At 39.9% G+C, this 23,193-nt stretch overlaps 1 protein-coding gene across 20 annotated transcripts in view; it reads right to left on the bottom strand.

Moving 5' to 3' along the window:
• The window catches only part of TPX2 (TPX2, microtubule nucleation factor), a 53,544-nt gene that overhangs the window by 15,532 nt on the left and 14,819 nt on the right, over window positions 1–23,193 (bottom strand). For all 20 annotated transcript variants that reach the window (XM_021078098.1, XM_021078087.1, XM_021078091.1 and 17 more), the window contains 8 exons: window positions 20,489–20,608; window positions 16,453–16,579; window positions 8,155–8,283; window positions 7,079–7,207; window positions 5,636–5,757; window positions 3,919–4,070; window positions 2,467–2,638; window positions 451–589 (listed from right to left, as the gene is read on the bottom strand). In XM_021078098.1, the coding sequence (XP_020933757.1) occupies window positions 451–589; window positions 2,467–2,638; window positions 3,919–4,070; window positions 5,636–5,757; window positions 7,079–7,207; window positions 8,155–8,283; window positions 16,453–16,579; window positions 20,489–20,608 (1,090 nt within the window). The remainder of the gene's footprint in view (window positions 1–450; window positions 590–2,466; window positions 2,639–3,918; window positions 4,071–5,635; window positions 5,758–7,078; window positions 7,208–8,154; window positions 8,284–16,452; window positions 16,580–20,488; window positions 20,609–23,193) is intronic.

The raw sequence follows: 23,193 nt of genomic DNA, 5'->3' as shown, positions 1-23,193 counted from the left end.
TTTAAAGACTGGGGTTCCTCTTTAAGAGGAAGCTCCCCTTTCTCAAAAGAAGTACAAGAACGGAAGAAATGAAGGATACAAAAGACAAGCTCCAGTGCTAATCGAGTTAAATTCCAGTTCCCTCCACAGGTAATAGCTGTAAAATAGTTCCCTCCTTGGGTAGCCATAAAAGGGTGGGATCTACCTAAACTAAGCACAGAGGACCTTTCTTACTGGAATCATACTAAGTTCTCCCACCCTAACCTCTGCATTAGTTTTTTTACTAGCTTATACTCCAGGATAGGTCCATACTCCCACTTTCAAACCTATCATCACAGATGCAGAGCAGAGCCTGTACCTCTGCCATAATTCCCAAGACAAGAAAAATAGCAACTGTCCCCCTAACAGAACCAAAAAGAAAATAGGCAGGTTCTTGGAATTCTTCTTCAAATAACTGCTGGTGGAACTTACTGCTGCAGTTTCTCAAGCTCCTCGGCCTCCTGATCCGCTGTACTTTTGCAGGTCACAGGCCTTGCACGATGTTTGGTTTGTAGCACAGGAGTCTGTGGGTCTCTGCATATCTTGGCCACAGATTTGGAGGGTAGCAGAGCTGTAAACCAAGATCACACATTCACCTAGCTCTCCAAGACCCCATTTACCTTCAGGTGCTGACTGGGCTGAGCAGCCCAGAGATGCCAAACCACAGAGTAGCTGGCCCTCCACTTTCAGCTGAGCACGTATCAGTCAACTTGACAAACATTCAGTCCGTTTTCCCTCTCACTCTTTATTCAGGAGTAATGATGAAGGTAGCCCTTGGGCAAATTCTGCTATCATCTTCTGAACCTAAAATCCATTTGGATCTGATGGATTCCTTATCACTGCACAGACCTGTACTGCGTTCCCGCTGACTATTTTGTTCATTATTGAAAAATAAGATTTTTGCATATTCCAGCTTTAAAATAAGGCCTTTCTAAAGACCAAGGAATAATTCCCAACATTATAAATTCCCTAAAAGCACTACATCAAAACATCAAGATCACCTCTCATAGAAAGTCAAACAGAAAAAGTAAAAAACCACGTCAAAGCATCAATAAGATCATCATCACTACTCACAGAAAGCATTGATTTACCTGACCAGGAGCAACCTTGTCAATTTTTACAACTACATAGATTGAATCTAATTTAGACCACCTTATCACAGTGGGAGACAGAAATGAAATTGACTTACTTCAGAAACAAGCCAGGCTTCAAGTGTATATAACTCTATATAGCTATAACTGTACAAAGTGTTGAATAAAAATTGCAAAAAGTAACTTTTCTTTCTATTTGCCAGGACTGAGATTCTAAGAGCAGGGTACATCAGACTCTTAAGAGTAATATATTATTTAGAAAGTTATGGTTAATATTTATATTTCCCCTAGGATAAAGAAAGACATTTCATTATTTTCATAATATAAAATTTGACAAATGGTGATAATAACAATACTAGGAAATGCTGTACTTAAAGGAACACATCTGGCTACCTAACATAGCACTAAACAGGGCTTATGCAAAAGCAGAAAAAATTAAGAAACCTTTAAAGACAAAACAACCAGATTCTGCTTTATCCAGAATACTACCCTATACTCTCAAAAACTATTTGATACCACACCTCCACTCCTTCAAACTTCTTTATCTCCTTTTTGTAGGAATTTTTTTTCATAAAGACAGACTATTAGATTCCCCTCATCTGTTCATCACCAAACCTACAAAACCACCACCATTTGTACCCATTCCTCTCTTCCAACCTCCTTTCAGAGAACAATCACTCTATCTGTGCTAAGTACCCCTCTCCTATCTGCCGGCACAGAGATTTAATCACTAGTTATCTCTTTTCTCTTTTGTATCTTCAACGTCTTTCGTGCCAGGGCCTTCTCAGCACACAGACTTGCTCTATCTCTCACCTCCCTTGATTCTTATATTTCCCTCCACTTTTGTAGTACGGAACATAATTTGTAATGATCTATTTATCTCTCTCACTGAATTAAAAACTTGATGTTAAGCAGGTCCATCTTGCTCACTTCTATTCTCCCTACAGCAAAGTAACTGTTTTGTGGTGGTAAAACATTTGTTGAATCGCTGAACAAAAACTACACAATCTTAAATAAATGTAATGCTTTCATTTTCTGTAGGTAAGAGTACACCCTGACACATGGCAAAGATAGCCTTGATGTGTAATGACATCTCAGGTTACTTTAATTCCCCCCCCACCCCCCAGCCAATTACTGACAAGGAGGATTAAGGTGGTTGATGGGTATAAGTGGACAAATGGCCGGGTGGTTTGAGAAATGCTCAACTATGTATACATTTGTTATCTATATACAGGCATATGCCAAGCTTTAGTTCAGAAGCTGGGATTTCAAATAAAGGCAAATTTGTGCCTAAGATGTAAGCAAATAGAATTCTAGGGGAGGCTCCAGCCAGGTATGAGACTGGAAAGAAACTTACTACTATCATCCTTCTTGCTCCTCAAGTGGTATCTGTTAGGGGTTCGCTTATGAAAGGCTTCGACCTGCTGTGCAAGGGGAACATATGTAGAAGCTGTCTCATCAAATGTTCTTTTCTTTCCTTTGGACAGGTTGAAAGGCATAACAATGGTGCATCCCTTTGACACTCGAGCCTAAAAAGAAAGAAGTTGTTCCCCAATGAAGTGTTACGGAAGAGCTCAGATCTACCACAAGCCACATACTCAGCAGGAATATCAAGAGAAAAAGGGCCCGTGGAAAGCCAAGATTATTATCCTTAAGTTTGTCAGCCCTTGAGCCAGGGTTATAACCAGTCTACTCCCTCTTTTAAAAAGGAGATCTAGCACTTAACAAATTACCTGTTCTGTGATGGTACAGTCAGGGGATTTTCCCAAGTATGTTAATATTTTGAAGCAATTGAGAGCAAGTTTTCTTACAATTAGAAGAGGGGGGTAGCTGCAAAGGTAGCCTACCTCCAGTCCCATTAAAAATTTCTTTAACTGGGCTTCTGGATCTGGATCAGGTCAGGTAGCTGCCTGAATCAAATTCTCTCTATGCATCCTACCAAAAACTGATTGATGAAGAAGTCTATCAATTTTGATAAAATTGATCTCTGATTTAAAACAAAACTCTTCATGGGCCTATTTCTCAAAGAAAGAAGAAGTACAACCCCAGGATTTAAGACTGCAGAAGGAATGGCTTCAACAAGTGATGCTAACTGCAAACTGAAGTAGAAATTCTGAGCCCTATAAATTTTTTTTGGGGGGGGGGGCCATGCCCATGGCATGCAGAAGTTCCCAGGTCAGAGACGGAACCCATGCCATAGCTGCTACAGTGACAATGCTGACAATCCTTAACTCACTGCACCACGAGAGAACTCAAATGCTAGAATTTTTATTTAGGATTGTTACTGGAGTTCCCTGCTGGCTCAGCAGGTTAAGCATTTGGCATTGTCACTGCTGTGGCACAGGTTCAATCCCTGGCCTGGGAACTTCCACATGCCATGCGTGAAGCCGGAAAAAAAAAGAAATAAAGAAAGAACTGTTCTGGTAACAAAACTGAATAGGATTTGAGTGGTCTACCCCAACCCCAATTTTCCTGTAAACCCTGTTATATTTAAGACACAACTTTGCAGATGAGGGATTTTTTTCAAAAATTTCATAACACAAGCTATAACGAGCCTATACAATTTGTCACACATAATTCTATATATTTTTCAATGCAGTTTTCACAGCAACTTGATAAGATGCTTCCCACAGACATATAGTGATTTATCTAAGATTACACAGCTTAGAGGAGGCAAAGTGAGGATTTAGATCTTAACTCAAAAAATATGCTTCTCTCAATTATATTATTAGAAGCAGTGCCCACAATTACTACACCAGAATCCTCATGGAATTAGGAACAAGAATATTAACTTAGTCCATCAACTTACAGGAGAGGGAGGATGCTTTCGCAGTTCCGATGTAAAGTTCACTTCCTTATACTCCTCCTGGTTCTTAGGATGTTGTTTGATTCGCTCATCTGTGCGGAAGTGGAAGTCAACTGATTTGGTTACCTGGGTCACTGATTTCTTCACAGGGAGCCCTGCGTGAAGAGCAGAGTAAAACATATAGATAACAGAGTAAACATAACAGCAGAGTAAAACATAGTTTATAGAGAATTTAAACTAAGTCCCCTTTTATCCAGTCCTTTTGGTACTTCTATTACCAGGGAGCTAACTTTGTTTACTCTCCACCTATAACCCTGCACTTGAAGCAGTCCTCAGGGACACCAACGTACATGTCTTATTCCCTGAGTGCTCTTAGGTCTGAGGCCCTTCAGTAAGATGCGAACCTTAATGAGGGAACACGGGGAGAGGAACCCACCTCCCAGGCGTGGTCATAGCTCTGGAGACACAGAGTAACTGGAATACTTTTGATAGGAAAATCTAGGAATTGACTTTTTTTTTTTAATTTTTTATTTAATTTTTTTTTGTCTTTTTGCCTTTTCTAGGGCCGCTCCCGCGGCATGTGGATTTTCCCAGGCTAGGAGTCTAATCAGAGCTGTAGCCACCGGCCTATGCCAGAGCCACAGCAATGCGGGATCTGAGCCACGTCTGCGACCTACACCACAGCTCACGGCAACGCCGGATTGTTAACCCACTGAGCAAGGGCAGGGACCGAACCCGCAACCTCATGGTTCCTAGTTGGATTCGTTAACCACTGAGCCACAACGGGAACTCCAGGAATTGACTTTAAAAGCACACGTAAGGGAGTTCCTGTCGTGGCGCAGTGGTTAACAAATCCGACTAGGAACCATGAGGTTTCGGGTTCAGTCCCTGCCCTTGCTCAGTGGGTTAACGATCTGGCATTGCCGTGAGCTGTGGTGTAGGTTGCAGACGTGGCTCGGATCCTGCGTTGCTGTGGCTCTGGCGTAGGCCGGTGGCTACAGCTCTGATTCGACCCCTAGCCTGGGAACCTCCTTATGCCGTGGGAGCGGCCCAAGAAATAGCAAAAAGACAAAAAAATAAAATAAAAAAAATAAAAGCACACGTAACTAAGCATCTCCAAAAGGGAGACCCTATAAACTCCAGAGATGGTTTTTCAACCCAGTAAGCACAGCTTTTTAGCTTTGACTCCACCAATAATAATTAAGCCAGAGCAAAGCAGAACTCTGATCCCATCAGCTCCATCAGCTACTTTTCCTCCATAACTATAACTGGATTCATTCAGCTTTCTTTTCCTCTGCCTGGGATAAAATGGGAAAACAATTTTAAAAAACTGGGCTGCCCAACTGCTTTATCTTCTGTCTCAATCCTAGTTCCTTCTTTTTCTAAAACAAAGAAAAAGAATTATGAGGAAAAAGGAGGAATTAATTCTACTGGAGAAATGAGGGAAATCCTCATGAAAAAAAAAAAAAAGCCCTCAAAAGATGGGTGTGACATCTACAATTAGCAAGGAACGGCCATGTTCCAAGAAAGGATCAACATATATAAAATGTTCTAGGGAATGACTATCGGGATATGACTAGTGTCCAACCTTCTATATAGACACATCTTTTTAAGCTGACTACTATCCAAGAAATTTTTTTGCTTTAGAGATTTTAAAAACTCTCTCCAAGATCATGAGAAGCACCCCCCATAAATAAGACTCCATCAGAACTAAGTTCACCTGCTCCTGCAAGAGCAAATTTCTTGAATTCTTCATTCTTTTTCCGCATCTCTATCACTTCTTGCTGCATTTTCATTCTCTTCTCCAATTCTTGCTCCTCAGTACTTTTTAGAACCTTCTGCCTAAAGAGTAAATCAGTAAAGGAGATGAAAGAGGCGAGGAGAAAGAGACTTAATGGTTCAAAAAAATCTAAAGGCATTATATAGATTAGATTCTTAACCTGTGATAAAATAATCATCAAAACCAAAAAGTATTACCTAGTAAATCAATATTAACTTAGATAACACTATGAAAAACAGATGCAGGAGTTCCTATTGTATCTCAGCGGTAATAAACCCAACTAGTATCCATGAGGATGCAGGTTGGATCCCTGGCCCTGCTCAGTGGGTTAAGGATCCGGCATTACTGTGAGCTGTGGTATAGGTTGCAGACATGGCTTGGATCTGGTGTTGCTTTGGCTGTGGCGTAGGCTGGCAGCTGCAGCTCCAATTTGACCCCTAGCTTGGGAACTTCCATATGCTGCAGGTGTGGCCCTAAAAACAAAAAAACAAACAAACAAAAAACAGGCCACTTACAGATAATAGAAAAAGAAAAAGATGATTCACCCAAGAGGAACTTTGGAAAAGGTGTTTGCAATAACAGTTACACAATCTCTTCAGCAAACAAATAAAAATTAAAACAATTTGATATCATCAACATTGTTATCAATTTAATGTGAAACGGTTTTTAAAGTAAAAAAAAAATTAATGCAGGGGAGACTACAAGGAAATAAAAATACTCAAATCGAATTGATGGCACTGTAAACTCATATATTCATTTCAGAAATAAAATTAGCAATAAATATCAATAGCCATAAAACTGATCATACTCTTCGATCAAGGAATTTCTTTCTCCTTATCCTGAGGAGATTACTCAAAGAAAAAGGTCTGCCTATAAAGATGTTCATTGATTCCTTATAATAATGAAAAAGTGGAAACTACATTTTCAACAGGAAATATTTACATATAATTTGATAGAATGTTAACAATCTATCAAAAGGATAAATGTGAAGATGTTGCAGCAGAATAGAAAATAAAATAAAATAGCCTCATGGTAACTGAATAAAGCAGAACCCAAAGACTATTTATACACTGATTGTAAAAATATGTATTTTACTTAGTGAAATGTCCAGAAGGGAGCTTGGCAAAATAAAAACTGCCAATTTAGGTAGAAAGAAGCTTCACTAACTTTTTCTTTTTGTATTTCTTTTTCATTTGTTTTAAAAGTATATTTTTCTCAATGTGTAAGACTCGAGCACCCACGAGGACTTAAAACAATTTACCTTACTGTGGTTACAGCTTTAGGAGTTTCCCAAGCTCCATGTGCATCAAACAGACTGTAGATGTACCCATCTGTAGTTTTACTCTACTGACTCTAAAGTTGAAATTCAGAGAAGAATCATACCTTATAGGTGGGATACAAGGCCCAGTGCGTCTGCCCTTGGCTTTCTCTGGGGAACACTCATTCTTTTCAGAAATATCTTGATGAGCACTGCCTTCTTCCTCTTCCTCTGGCTTCATTTTATTGTTAGAACTTGAGTTCAAAAGGACAAAAAATATCCCCTCAATTCCCTATAGCATATCTGGCTTTACCCTCCTCCCCAGATCTGCCACACATGGCTTAAACTTTCTCATTCTTTAGGACAAACATGTTTCAACAACAAGATTCTTCCAATAGTATCATCGTATCATATGTACCAATGGCCACAATAGGTAAGCTTTGAGAATGCCAGCAGAAGTCAGGGTAAGAGCTGTCTGGTGATGGCTCAGGAGGGTGGGAAAGGAATCTGACTGCTCATCATCAAATGAACAAATGCCAGACAACTAGTTGCCTCCCCAATATTTATTCCACTTTCTTTCTTATTAAAAGAACCCCAATTTTGTTTAAGGCAACAATGTATAAAGATAAAAGTATTATACTTGCTTCAACAGTCTCTACTGCAACTAGAGGGATCTAATTTACAGTTCAGTCAACTGAGGTATATCATTAAATGTTTCTGGAAATATTTTACTTCCTGATATGGGTGCTGCCCCTCTTTTTTTTTTTGCCAGACCCTTCTTTTTCTTCTTCTTTTCTCAAACATGAATATGACATCTAGAGCTAGAGCAGGCTATCTTGTGACAATGAGGCAACAAACACAGGAAGAAGCTAAGAAACACAGAGGAGCTATCCTGAGCAACACATATGAAGAACAAACAAACAAACAGACAGACAAAACACAACTAAGACTCACAGAGATAGTACTGAACCAAAGCCAGCAGCAAACTACTTTTAGACTGTGAAGCAAATAAAACACTATTCTTTGACCCATTCTAGTTAAATAGGCTAATACCTTCAGCAAAATACATTCCTAACTGACAAAAATAAGAACAAGCACAAAAATAAGAACAAGCACTGTGTATTCTGCTTGCTATTATTACCATAGGAGCAAAGAGAGGTTAAAAAATCTATGCCAACTGATAGAAGCTGTGGCTACTTACACTTTCATTTTTTTGGAGGGTGGAATTTCATTGATAATTACAGGAGTAGCACATCTCTTGGCTTTCATTTTTACATGATGTTTTTCTTTCTGTACCAAATTCTTCTGAGCAGAGAGTCTAAGAGATCTTCTATGGTGGAAGAATCGACAAAACTTATCTGTCAAAAATGTCAAACTACAAGGGCTATAAAAAATGGTATTATGGGAGTGCCCTGGTGGTCTAGTAGTTAGGATTCAGCGCTTTCACCAATGTGGCCCAGGTTCAACCCCTGGTCTGGGAATTGAGATCAAGCCACTGCATACTGCAATCCCCAGCCCCCCCCCCCAAAATAGAAAGAAAAAGAAAAAAAGTGGTGTTATTTCCAGTCTAAAAATCTAATTATCCTCTTGCCTTACTAATAGCTTTTTAAAATTCATCATAAAATGTTGGTATTTAGGTGCACCGATGTTTATAAATTTAGACCTCAATAAAGCTGATTTAATTTTGTAAGAAGGTACTAGCAATCACATATACAACTCTATCCTTTTAGAGGTATGAATAAAAGTGAAAAAAAAAGATGAGATGACTTGACCCTGTTACATAGCTAACTGCTGACAGATTTGAAACTAGAAATCAGAACTCCATGAAACTTACTAAAGTGTTTATTTTCTCCTCCTTTAGCCATGGCTTCCTATTTTTGTTAAAATATATAACATAACAAAAAGTATACAAAACAAAAATTAACTGATTACAATTGTGAAGACTCATGAAATCACCACCACAGCTAAGAAACAAAACACTGGCAGCAGGTACTATCTGGACTTTTACAGTAATCGTTACTTTGGAGTGGGGCAGGGGGTGGCAGGAAGCTGCAGCATGTGGAAGTTCCTGGGCCAGGGATCAAACCCGTGCCATAGCAGCAACCCAAGTTGCTGCAGTGACAATGCTGGATCCTTATCCCACGTCACCACAAGGGAACTCTGATCATTACTTTATTGGTTTACCATACAAACATGCAATCCCATAAATATGGTACATTAGTTTGGAAAGAAAACAAACAAATAAAAACTTTATATAATAATCAGACTACTGCAAACATTTTTCTGTGTGGTTTATTTTACTAAACATTATGCTTATGAGATTCAACCACATTGACTTACACAGTTCTAATTCCCTGATTTTCAATGCTGTAGAATATTCATTGCAGGAACATACCACTATTTATCCCGTCTACTACTGATTCTCATATATGCCTCTTGATGTACATGTTGTTGGGTATGTATGTTAAGGCATAAGATTGCTAAGTCATATGACATTGGTTTATCAACTAAAGCTATTTCCCAAAATGCTTGTACCAATTTATGCTTACAGTGGCAAATTTATGAGTCTGCAATGCTCTATATTCTCCAAAACATTTATTAGTATTGTTTGATAACTTCATCTTAGTCATATAAATTGGTACACAATGGAAACTCATGACGGTTTTAATTTGCTTTTCCCAGTGAGACTGAGCACATTTTCACATGTTTATTGGCCATTTGGTTATCTTCTTTCATAAAATGCCAGTTAAGTCTTTTGGTGGTTTTCTACTGTGTTGTCAATTCTCTTCTAATTGATTAGTAGGAATTCTTTATATACTGTGAATATGCACCTTTGTAGGTTTTAAGTGTTATAATTATCTTCTCTCAATCTGGGGTTTGGCTTTTAACTTTCTTCATGGTATCATGTGATTTTATCATGAGATAAGTATGTTCAAATACAACAATCTCCTTCCCTACAAGCATGTCAGCGCTTTTCTGGTGGATTTTATTTAAGAAATCTTTCCCTATTCCAAGGTCATGAAGATATTCTCCTATATTTGCTTACATGAGCTTTAGCTTTCACATTTAGATCTACAATCCACCTAGAACTGTTTTATATGGAGTGAGGAAAGGGCCAAGTCTCATTTTGTTCTATATGGTTACCTATTGTCCAATCATTGATTATACAAGAGGAAAAAATAAAAAGACCTTCTCTCCATAGGTCTGCAATACCACTTCTGTCATATATTATTAGCCCATATATAGGAGAGTAAGGTTCTATTTGTTGCATTGGTCTCATTTATCCTTGTAGCTTTATACAGTAATCAGCCTTGCTATATATTAGACACCCCAAAATTATTTTGACTATTCTTGGACCTTTGCATTTCTCTATAAATTTTAACATCAAGTTATCAATGTCCCAAATGAAAACCTTTGGGATTTTTACAGAGATTGCATTGAATCTACAGATCAGATAAGAAGACTTGACATTAGTCACCCAAACCATGAACATGGTATGCCTTGCCATTTATTTAGATCTTGTTTACTTTCTCTCAACACTTTAGTCTTTATTATTATATACGCAAATTTTTGAGACTGCATTGAGTACTTAATTTTTAAATCTTTATCATAGAGGATTTAAAACATTAAAAAATGAAGGAATAATATAATGAACCACTAGGTACTCATTATTCAGCTTTAAAAATTATCATCTTACAGCCAATCACATTGTCAATTTTTCTTCCATCCACCCCCTAGATTTTGAAGCAAATCCTGAATTTCCTATCAATCTTAAAAAGTACTCATAAAAATAAATACATGGAGTAATGCAAATTGCATTTATCATCCAAATCTTCATATTATTACAAAATGTAGATAAAATACAAAAATATGACTATTTGAAGACACTGGAAAGTGATCAAAAGTAGAGAGAAAATAGAGAAACATGAAAAACAGCAACTAGAGCAATTACGAAGTTTAAGAATTATGAAAAACAGCAACTACAAAGGTTGAGAATTATGAGTTAATAGCTTCTTTGCCTGAGGTCACTCCCCAAACATGGCAGGTCCAGCAGTAGAAAACTCTAGTCTCACTGGATAGAGATAATAGAAAAGAGAATTCAGGTCCAGTACAGCGACTAAAAATTTATTTATTTATTTTTATTTCTTTATTTATTTTAGGGCCGCACCAGTGGCATATGGAGGTTCCCAGGCTAGGGGTCTAATCGGAGCTGTAGCCACCAGCCTACACCAGAGCCATAGCAACGTGGGATCCGAGCCACGTCTGCAACCTACACCACAGCTCACGGCAACGCCGAATCCTTAACCCACTGAGCAAGGCCAGGGATCAAACCCGCAACCTCATGGTTCCTAGGTGGATTCGTTAACCACTGAGCCATGACGGGAATTCCCGCGACTGGAAATTTAGTAGGAGGAAAATCCTGGAAGTGAAAGAGCTGCAGGAATTCCCTTGTGGCGCAGTGGGTTAAGGATCCAGCATTCTCACTGTGGTAGCCTGAGTCACTGCTGTGGCACGAGTTCAGTCCCTAGCCTAGGAACTTCCACATGCCACAGAAGCAGCCAAAAAAAACAAAAAACGAAAAACAAAAAACAAAAAACAAAAAAACAGCAAAGAAAAGAAAGAGCTACAGAAAAGATATCACCCAAAATATGAGCCAAAACTCTGCATAAATTCCTATGTGCTACTATATATGCTAACGATGCACACCTACATATGCTAACTATGTATGTTTAGGGGAGTCCAAGGGGGTCCAGTGAAAAAGCAGCAGCTGGTGAGGTGCCCATCCGTAATAGACATAAGTTTACTAGGTAAGACGAATGAGTTTGCTGCTTTTTTTGATTCACTACATTTTCCAATATGCATATAGCAGAATGGCACACAGCTAAAGTCTTACTAGCTTGAGGTATTAGAATTCAAACATCAGGGCTGACAAAACAGTTGGAAATTTAGAGGCAAAACTCCAGAAGCAGGAGTTCCCGTCATGGCTCAGTGGTAAGGAAACCGACTAGTATCCGTGAGGACGTAGGTTCAATCCCTAGCCCTACTCACTGGGTTAAGGATCCAACGTTGCCGTGAGCTGTGGTGTAGGTTGCAGACGTGGTTTGGATCTGGCATTGCTGTGGCTGTGGTGTAGGCCGGCAGCTCTAGCTCTGATTTGACCCCTAGCCTGGGAACTTCCACATGCCACACATGTGGCCCCAAGAAGAAAACAACAACGAAAAAACCTCTAGAAGCAAGAGAACCACTGAGAGTATATACACTTAAACCTGAGTATAAACTCTACTCAGTCTTGGTTGACCACTAACATTTTCAGGGGAGACTTCAGGGAATTAGACTTACAGAGCAACTATATATACAGATATATGAATGGCCAATAATCACATGAAAATGTGATCAGCATCATTAGTCATCAGAAAAACGTGAATTAAAAACACAGTGAAGGAGTTCCTGTAGTGGCACAGTGAAAATGAATCCGATTATGAAACATGAGGTTGAGTGTTGGATCCCTGGGCCTCGCTCAGTGGGATAAGGATCCAGCATTGCCATGAGCTGTGGTGTAGGCTGCAGATGCAACTCAGATCTGGCGTTGCTATGGCTGTGGTGTAGGTTGGCAGCTGCAGCTCCAATTAAAGCCCTAGCCTGGGAATCTCCATGTGCTGCGGTGCGGCCCTAAAAAGCCAAAAACAAACCAATAACCAAAAAAACAAAAAACAAAAACCCACCCACAATGAAATATCATTAAAAAGACCGACAACACCAAGTGTTGGCCAGGATGTGGAGAAATCAATATTCTCATATATTGCTAATGGGAATTATAGTCACTTCGGAAAACATTCTGGCTATTTCTTATAAATATACACTTAACAGTATGGCCCAGCAATTCCACTCTTAGGTACTCACCCAAGAGAAAACATATTGTCCTCACAAACATCTGTAGACAACTACTCATAGCATTTTGAGCTGCTCATAACCCCAAACTGGAAACAACTCAAATGCTCTCAACTGGTTAGTGAATAAATTATGGTATATTCATTCAATAGAATTTATTATCAGCAATAAAAAGGAACAAAATATTAATACATGCAATGACATGGATGAATTTCAAAAGCACATGCCAAGAAGTCAGATATAAATGTATACTATACAATTCCATTTATAAAAATATCTAGAACAGGCAAAATTAATCTCTGCAGACAGAAATCAGAACAGTGGTGGCCTCTGATTGGGAGGCAGAGAGAGTGAGAAGGCAGAATGAACAGTAAAAAGTTGACTAAAAGGGGGCGGGAATGAGGGAGTGTTCTAAAGTGATGGAAATGTACTATATTGAATTATGGTGTCACGGTTGCATGGTGCTATATACCCTTGTCAGTACTAATCAGACTGTATACTCAAGATTTTACTATATGCAAATTATACTCCAATAAAATTTGTTAATTTTCTTAAATGAAGACGATTTCATAACATTAGAAAGAAAGACAGCAAAGCACATGAAGACATGACCATTTTGGACCATTACTTAAAATCAACATACAATGAGGTTATAAAGTAAAAAGAAGAATTGCTGAGTGTCTTTAGGGAAAAATTGCTAAGGAATGAGATTATAAAAATTAAAACACATGGTAAAGCAATACCTACATGGAAAAATTATTATAGACTAAGACATTATTGACTCTTAACTATTATGTGTGAAAGGAGTTTTAGCCATCTTTTAGCCATCAAAACCAAGTGAAAATAAAACAGTAGATAATTTGAATGATTACCTACACTTTCCTATTCCACCTTCTGTTCCTTTCTGGATTGGGCGTCCCCGGACTAAAATAAATCTGAGATCTGAGATAAATGGCACTAACATTTTACCTCTTTATGCATTTTCATAATGCAGTTATCGTTTACAAACTACTGTCGCATATTATCTAATTTGTCAGTTTCTTACAACAAGCCTAGAGAGATACAGTTATTATCAGTAAACTAAGGTTTTTGAATAGTAGAGGAACCTGCCATTAAAACAAACAAACAAAAACAATTCACATCTTCTGACTCTGAGAATGGCTAGCTTTCCTTCATACCATCATTTCCAAAAGCATCTGAGAATTCAGTCAGAATGTGGGGCAATTTTAGTAACCATATACATATACAAAATGGAGAAGCTAAGACACACACTATCTTGCATTCTGAAGGAATTTCTAGGATACTGGGTCCCTTTTAGGTAGGCCTCACTTCACAATCTAAATATGGAAATAAGAGTTCCCATTGTAGCTCAGCAGTAATAAACTCGACTAGTATTCACCAAGACATGAGTTCAATCCCTGGCCTTGCTCAGTGGGTTAAGGATCCGGCGTTGCTGTGAGCTGCGGTGTAGACTGCAGATGCGGCTCGGATCCTGAGTTGCTAGGGCTGTGGTGTAGGCCAGCAGCTACAGTTCTGATTCAACCCCTAGCCTGGGAACTTCCATATGCCACACTGGTGCAGCCTAAAAAGACAAAAAAATAAATAAATAAATATGGGAATCAGAATCAACCAAGAGCAATCACTTAAGTCTCCTGTGACATATACCTAGCTGGTTGAGATCCCAAAGAAATCTTTAATTAAAATGGACTTCTTCACCATAAAAAGATTAAAATAAACATGTATAATACCATCCTCACAAGGTGATCCTCTTTTACCAGCATGAGGCTTCATAAAGGGCAATTTCATTACTTTTGAGCAATAGTATTATAAATACTCTGCCACTCCTATTCCTTGGGAATATTCTAGGTGACATCAAAGTATAAAGCAATAATAGTCCTGGAATTTAAACTCTGTGGATGAGTGGTAATTAGTAATTCCTACTAATTAGTGGTAATTAGTAATTCCTAGTCAGATTTGTTTCTGCTGCACCATGACGGGAACTCCTAGACGGTGAAAGGTTTTAAAAATCTAACTTGAGGAGTTCCCATTATGGCTCAGCAGGTTAAGAATCCGACATAGTATCCATGAGGTTGTGGGTTTGATCCCTGGTCTTTCTCAGTGGGTTAAGGACCCGACATTGCCATGAGCTGTGGTGTAGGTCACAGACGCGGCTCAGATCTGGCATTGCTGTGGCTCTGGCATAGGCCGATGGCAACAGCTCCAATTAGACCCCTAGCCTGGGAACCTCCACATGCTGCAGGTGCGGCCCTAGAAAAGACAGAAAAGACAAAAAAAAAAAAAAAATTCTGCATTACTATAAGCTGCAGCATAGGTCACAGATGCAGCTCTGATCCACTGCTGCTGTGGCTGTGATGCAAGCCAGCAACTGCAGCTACAATTCACCCCCTAGCCTGGGAATTTCCACATGCCACAGGTGTGGCTATAAAAAGGAAAAAAAAAAAGACAAGAAAAAAATCTAATTTGAATACTCTTTTGGTTAGTGCCATCTGTCTTTTTTTTTTTTTTTGCCATTTCTTGGGCCACTCCCGTGGCATATGGAGGTTCCCAGGCTAGGGGTCCAATCGGAGCTGTAGCCACCGGCCTACGCCAGAGCCACAGCAACGCAGGATCCGAGCCGAGTCTGCGACCTACACCACAGCTCACGGCAACGCCGGATCGTTAACCCACTGAGCAAGGGCAGGAACCGAACCCGCAACCTCATGGTTCCTAGTTGGATTCGTTAACCACTGTGCCACGACGGGAACTCCTGGTTAGTGCCATCTGAAAGCAACTAATACTAAGTCTGATAGCTCCCAAACAATGAGTTTTGGTTAAAAAGAGGACACTGAGGAGTTCCCATCGTGTTTCAGCGGAAACGAATCCAACTAGGAACCATGAGGTTGCAGGTTCCATCCCTGGCCTTGCTTAGTCGGTTAAGGATCCAGCACTGCCATGAGCTGTGGTGTAGGTAGCAGACGCAGCTCAGATCCTGCACTGCTGTGGCTATGGCATAGGCCAGGAGCTGCAGCTCCAATTCGACCCCTAGTCTGGGAACCTCCATATACCGCAGGTGCGGCCCTGAAAAAAAAAAAAAAAAAAAAAAAGAAGGACACTGATACAAAATGCAATATTCAAAGATATTAGATTTTTGGAGGTCACTAGTGCCAAGAGTGCAGCTTAGCCCAGCCATCCATCCACCCCTTCACTCAAGTCTTTATTCAGTTTTGCTCCTGCCAAACACTGCTAAGCACTAAGGATACATGATACTTGCCCTTATGAAGTTCACTTACAACCTGTAAACAGGAAAAAACAACAACCTGTCAAATATCCACACAAACACAGGATGTAAAAGGGCAACCCATGCTGACAGTGCAAACAGCAAGGACTTTGGAACCAAAGTGATCAGTATGAATTTGGTCTCTGAAATAAATCTGCATTGGGCAAGCAACTTTGTACCTCTGAGCCCTTACCTACAACTCATAAATGTCACGAAGACTAAATAAGGTAACATCAAGAGTCTAACATAGTATGGGTCACACAGGAGGTACGCTAGTAACTATTCTTTGAACATGGGTAATATGAACACTTTTGAGCTCTAGAACAGTCTTACCTCTGAGGCTGAGCTGGAATATTTCTTGATGTGGTTTCTTTAATTTTTATGGAAGAATAAGTATTTGATGAAATGGACTCGTCCACCAGATTTTCTTTTTCTGCCTCTTTGTTATATGTGTTGTCAACTGCAAGAGAGTAAAATCTAGTCAGTACTCGAATCTCAAGGAAATGAGCTAGAGATGAGAGATACATCTATATATATGACTTAATACAGAATTCTAGATTGAAAATTGTGTGTAGGAGTTGTCACTATGGCACAGTGGGTTAAGGTTTCAACTACAGTGGCTCAGGTTACTGTGGAAACACAGGTTCCATCCCTGGCCTGGCACAATGGGTTTAGGATCCAGGATTGCTGCAGCTGTGACATAGGTTGCAGCTGTGGCTCAGATTCAGTCCCTGGTTCAGGAATACATATGCCACAGCTGAAGCCAAAAAAAAAAGGAAAAAAGAAAATTGTGTGTATGTGTATGTATCCCTCCTAAGCAGTAGAACCTTTAGTTCCAGTGAAACCTTATGCAGTAGATCAATTTATAAAAGCTACTTTGGGGAGTTCCTGTCGTGGCGCAGTGGTTAACGAATCCGACTAGGAACCATGAGGTTGCGGGTTCGGTCCCTGCCCTTGCTCAGTGGGTTAACGATCCGGCGTTGCCGTGAGCTGTGGTGTAGGTCACAGACGCGGCTCGGATCCCGCGTTGCTGTGGCTCTGGCGTAGGCCGGTGGCTACAGCTCCGATTCAACCCCTAGCCTGGGAACCTCCATATGCCGCGGGAGCGGCCCAAGAAATAGCAACAACAACAACAACAACAAAAAGACAAAAGACAAAAAAAAAAAAAAAAAAAAGCTACTTTGGGAATTCCCGTCATGGCGCAGCGGTTAACGAATCCGACTAGGAACCATGAGGTTGCGGGTTCGATCCCTGCCCTTGCTCAGTGGGTTAACGATCCGGCGTTGCCATGAGCTGTGGTGTAGGTCGCAGACGCGGCTCGGATCCCACGTTGCTGTGGCTCTGGCGTAGGCCGGTGGCTACAGCTCCGATTGGACCCCTAGCCTGGGAACCTCCATATGCCACGGGAGAGGCCCAAGAAATGGCAAAAAGACAAAAAAAAAAAAAAAGAAAAAAAGAAAAGAAGTTCATTAAAAATAAATAAATAAATAATTAAAAGCTACTTTTGGTTGAAGCAGAAATGAAGTATCCAGAGCCTTGCCTATTTGCCAGCCTAAGCCCCCACCTCAAAGAAAAGCATCACAAACACATTCTTACAACATTTTAAAAAGATAAAATTCTTGGGAGTTCCTGTGGTGGCACAGCGGAAACGAATCCGTGAGGTTGCAGGTTGGATCCCTGGCCTCGCTCAGTGGGTTAAGGATCCAGCATTGCTGTGAGCTGTGGTGTAGTCACAGACGCAGCTCGGATCTGGAGTAGAGCTGTGGCATAGGCTGGCAGCTATAGCTCTGAACAGACCCCTAGCCTGGGAACCTCCATGTGCTGCGGGTGGGGCCCTATATAGACAAAAGACAAAAAAAAAAGATAAAATTCTGAAAGCTTCCATAGAGACAAAGAAATAGCCTAGGTAAGGAAAATAGGATAAGCTGAATTCCTCACCAGCAACACCGGATGATAAAAGGTAAAAATTCTTTGCTTTCAGAGAAGTGAAGGAAAAAATATTTCAATCTACAATTCTGTATTAAGTCAAACTTTCAATTGTAAATGAAGGTGGAACAATGACATTTTCAGACATGTGAGAACTCAAAGTTCTCTCCTGCACATAAACTTAGGAAGTTCCCAGAGGATGTACTCCTGCAAAATGAGGTATGAATGGAAGAATACAAGAAAGAAGACATAAGATCCAGGAAACAAGGCAGCAAAGACACTGAAAAGATATTAAGAAAAATAATGCCCTCCCCAATTAAGCAGTTATAACTTCCAAGGATCACTGTCCAATACGAAGCAAGCTATGCGTGACAAAATTTTAAGTAACTAAAAAGTTTAAAGAGAATCTACCTGACCTTGATGTCAGGATCATCTTTATGTGGCCAAGAGATTGTGACCAAAAAAAAAAAAAAAAAAAAAAAAAAGAATCAAGGAGGAATGCAGTTGTGCCACAATAACTGATCTGGCATTGAGTAATATTTACATAATAAAAAAACAGTAAATATTTTGGAAGTAATCATATGATCAGATATTATGCCTTTTATTTTTTTAGGGTCATGCCCACGGCATATGGAAGTTCCCAGGCTAAGGGTCAAATCAGAGCTAAAGCTGCTGCCAGGCTACGCCACAGCCACAGCCACGCCAGATTCAAGCCGCATCTGCGTCCTACACCACCACTAATGGCAACAACAGATCCTTAACCCAATGAGCGAGGCCAGGGATCGAATCCACATCCTCATGGATACTAGCTGGATTCATTTCTACTGAGCCACATGGGAACTCCCATGATAAGATATGGATATAAGCCCCAATTCAATTTAAAATAGCAAGAGTTTAAAAATAGAGCATTTGAGAAAGTGAACTTGGGTGGGAAAATGAGATATTTCTATCATAAAGTCTTCTGATGTTACCACGGCCATCAGGAAACGGAAAGAGAAAAAAGTGCTGAGAGTAATGAGAAAGAAACAATGAAGTCTTCATGAAAAAATTAGCATTTGGGGAGTTCCCATGTGGCTCAGTGGGTTAAGGATCCAGTGCTGTCACTGCAGTGGCTTGGGTCACTGCTGCAGCAGTTTGATCCCTGACCTGGAACTTCCACATGCTGTAGGTGCAGAGAGTAGGGGTGGGGGAGGAAGACAGGTGAGACAGGTGAGAAAGACCACAAAGACTGCGGGGCCCAAGGGGTATGCATGCATGGAAGCAGTATGCATGGTCTTCACCACCTGATGGGCCCAGGAGAGGTCTCTTGCTCTAGGACGTACTGCTGACAAAACAGTCTTAGACTGAAAGAGGTCCAAACAAACTAGGTATATCACAGGCTTATTCAATTCAAGAAGAGCACAAAAACCATCAAAGCAACAGAAAATCTGCCACATTTCTAAGCACCTCAAATGAAATATGCATAGTTCTAACCTCTTATGCAAGAAAGATGGATGCAAAAGTTCAAGATTCTTCTCCAGATCCCAAATTCAATAGATATCACCTATACTTATGAAAGAACTAATTTAAAGTCAGCCTAGCAACTCAGACTCCGCAAACTAGACAAGTTCACTGAAAATACAGCTATTTCCAGATATGGCCCTCTAGTTAATGGGTGTGATTGAAGCTAGTGTCAGATTTACCCAAAAGATTAATTTTCAAATGCTCTAATTTGACTGTGGTGATGACTGCACAACTACCCTGTGACTATATGAAAAAACATTGAAACATATACTTTAAGCAGGTGAATTGCATGATAAGTGAATTATATCTAAATATAGCTATTTCAAAACAAGAATCAAGGCTTCCCTTGTGGCACAGCAAATTAAGGATCCAGCATTGTCACTGTGTGGCATGGGTTTAATCCCTGGCCTGGGAACTTCCACATGCCACAAATATGGCCAACAAAATAAAACCAAAAAATCAAGAATCGTTTTTGAGAATTTATGACCTCTTAAAGAATACTTTTTTTGTTCAAAATAATAAACATTATTTGGCAGACTTAGTAACTACTAGTTTAAATGTCAATCATCTTTGAAAATCAGATATTATGACTCAAAGAATTCTTGTACAACTGGCAGGCAGCACATTCTTCCCTCCTGCTGTTTTGTTTCCCAGCCAAACTCAGCTTAGGTCACATTAAATCTCATCATAAAAAGAAAACAGTTATATATCTGGCAATAAAATTCTATGTTAGCTCAATTTTGAAAAGATTGGGAAAAAAAAAAAGGTAGGCACATCATTAGTTTCACATTCACCATGAAATGAATAAATGAATTAGCCCATTTTACCAATTGAAAACCTTAGAATACAGCATTTAGGTAATTTCCCCAGACCCCCTCAGGTTCCTACTACACTGTTCCACCATCTGCCAAGGAGCTTTTTTTCTCATGTTCTTTCTTACCTGGTCTCAAAGGTGTGAAATCTTGCTGAAGATTAGCCTTTCTCAGAGGAGTTTTGTCCTGAAAAAGCCCTCCTGTACCATTCTTTCCAGGAAATTTATTCTCCAGATTGGCCTTCTCCTCTGTGAAAAGGTAAAATTATCATCATCTAAACAGTCAGCAAGGAAGAGAAATAGATTGGTGCCATACACTTAAAATGGAGCCTACCAGCACACTTCTAACTCATTTGGCAAATACCAGCAAAGTTCTAGTGATCAAAAAGAAGTAAGCACACATTGTATGTCAGAGACAGATGACAGAAACTATCACTAAAACACTGGCAACACTGAACAATGCATTATAGAAAAGGAGAAGTGCAGACTCTGCACTGTGAAGAGCTCCTTATCTTTGCTTGATAACATATTTAGGACCATACGAGCACAAACTGGCCTTATCCACCCCCTAAATACCTCATGTTCCTCTTAAAGAAAACTGTAACCACCAAGATCTGCAAGGCTTACAAGGGACACCTTACAGTATGATTGAGCTGAGGTTCTTCCTCAACTGGAAGAGTGTGGGTGTGTGAGGATGGAACAGAACTAGGCTCTCTTAAGGAACTTTTATCTTAGGGTCTTCTGTGCTCAAAAGCAAGTGCAAAGCAGGGAAGAGTGTGTTCTACCAACAGCGTACTGACAAAAACTTCAGAAATGTGGTGACTCCCAGCAATACCTCTATGAATGTAGACTGATTGCAACTATGTAAAGAGATGTGATACTTGGAAGAAAAGTAGAAAGTAATATGTAAGGTGATTTTGAAAAAACAGCAGGATTCATTTTTTTCTTCCAAACTGTATTTAACAGTATTGTTATACTAATATTTCCTTTTTTGTTTTTCAGAAAAACTTGGAAAAACAGATAGACAACTCAGCTATTTCCTCAGGGTTTCAGTGGACCAAGCGCATGGGGAAGACCTTGAAGACAGCAGGCCATCTCATCCACCCTTCCTCCTACACCACACCCAACAGACCCCCTCCTCTCAGGATCCTCACTGGATTTCATTTGTCCTTTTCCAAGAGAATGACATAGGCCATCACATTTGGACACTGCATTGTAAGTGTTAACTGCAATGGACTCATTTCTGTTCCCCATCACATATTGATTTCTCTTAATTAGGAGGATAAGGACGTGAGGAAGAAATAAAGGGGCCCCTGCAACTATTAGCCTGACATATCAATGGTCTCACATATTACTCCAACATAACATAAAAACAAAACCACATTCTTATTTGTTGACCTGGTGTCAAGGTTTGTGTCATATCACATGATCCAACATCAAGTAATCTTATCTCTATTTGGAGACTGGGTTCTGAACAGCATAATCCCTCCATTTTAAAATGAATTGGGGGAGTTCCTGTTGTAGTGCAGCGGCAATGAATCCGACTAGGAATCATGAGATTGTGGGTTTGATCCCTGGCCTCGCTCAGTGGGTTAAGGATCAGGCGTTGCCGTGAGCTGTGGTGTAGGTTGCAGACGTGGCTCGGATCCCGCGTTGCTGCGGCTCTGGTATAGTCAGCAGCTGCAGTTCTATTCGACCCCTAACCTAGGAACCTCTATATGTCAAAGGTATAGCCCTAAAAAGCAAAAATAATTTAAAAAATAAATAAAATAAAATGAATTGGAGATGGCCAAAAAACACATGAAAAGATCTTCAACGTCACTAATTATTAAGGAAATGCAAATCAAAACTACTATAAGGTACCATCTTACACCAGCCAGAATGGCCATCATCAAAAAATCTACAAATAGTAAATGCTGGATAGGGTGTGAAGAAAAAGGAACCCTCTTACATCATTAGTGGGAATGTAAATTGGTGCAACCACTATGGAAAACAGTATGGGGATTCCTCAAAAAACTAAAAATAGAATTACCATTTGATCCTGCAATCCCACTCCTGGGCATCTATCCAGAGAAAACCATGACTCCAAAAGATACATGTACTCCAATGTTCACTGCAGCACTATATACAATAGTCAAGATATGGAAGCAACATAAATGTCCATTGACAGATGATATGGTACATATACACAATGGAATATTACCCAGCCATAAAAAGGAATGAAATAATGGCATTTGCAGCCACATGGATGGAACTAGAAATTATCATGCTAAGTGAAATTGGTCAGATAGTGAGACACAAATGTATATGCTATCACTTATATGTGGACTCTAAAAGGATACAATAAACTTCTTTGCAGAACAGATACTGACTCACAGACTGAAAAACTTAAGGTTACCAAAGGAGACAGGTTGTGGGGGAGGGATGGGCTTGGGATTTGGGATGGAAATGCTATAAAATTGGGTTGTGATGATCGTTGTAAAATGATAAATATAATAAAATTCATTGAGTTAAAAAAGTAGAAAATAAATAAATAAAGTGAATTGGGGAAGTTCCCTGGTGACCTAGCACTTAAAGGATCCAGCGTTGTCAGAATTTCCATTGTGGCTCAGAGGGTTAAGAACCCAATTAGTATTCATGAGGATGCAGGATCAATCCCTGGTCTTGTTCAGGAGGCTAAGGATCCAGCGTTGCTGTGAGCTGTGTAGTGTAGGATGCAGACATGGCTCCAATTTGGCATTGCTGTGGCTGTGGTATAGGCCGGCAGCTGCAGCTCTAATTCGACCCCTAGCCTGGGAACTTCCATATGCCATGGGTGTGGCCCTAAAGAAAAA

The sequence above is a fragment of the Sus scrofa genome, chromosome 17 (genome assembly GCF_000003025.6).
Source record: "Sus scrofa isolate TJ Tabasco breed Duroc chromosome 17, Sscrofa11.1, whole genome shotgun sequence".
Lineage (NCBI taxonomy): Eukaryota > Metazoa > Chordata > Mammalia > Artiodactyla > Suidae > Sus > Sus scrofa.
This window is presented reverse-complemented; position numbering and strand designations above follow the sequence as displayed.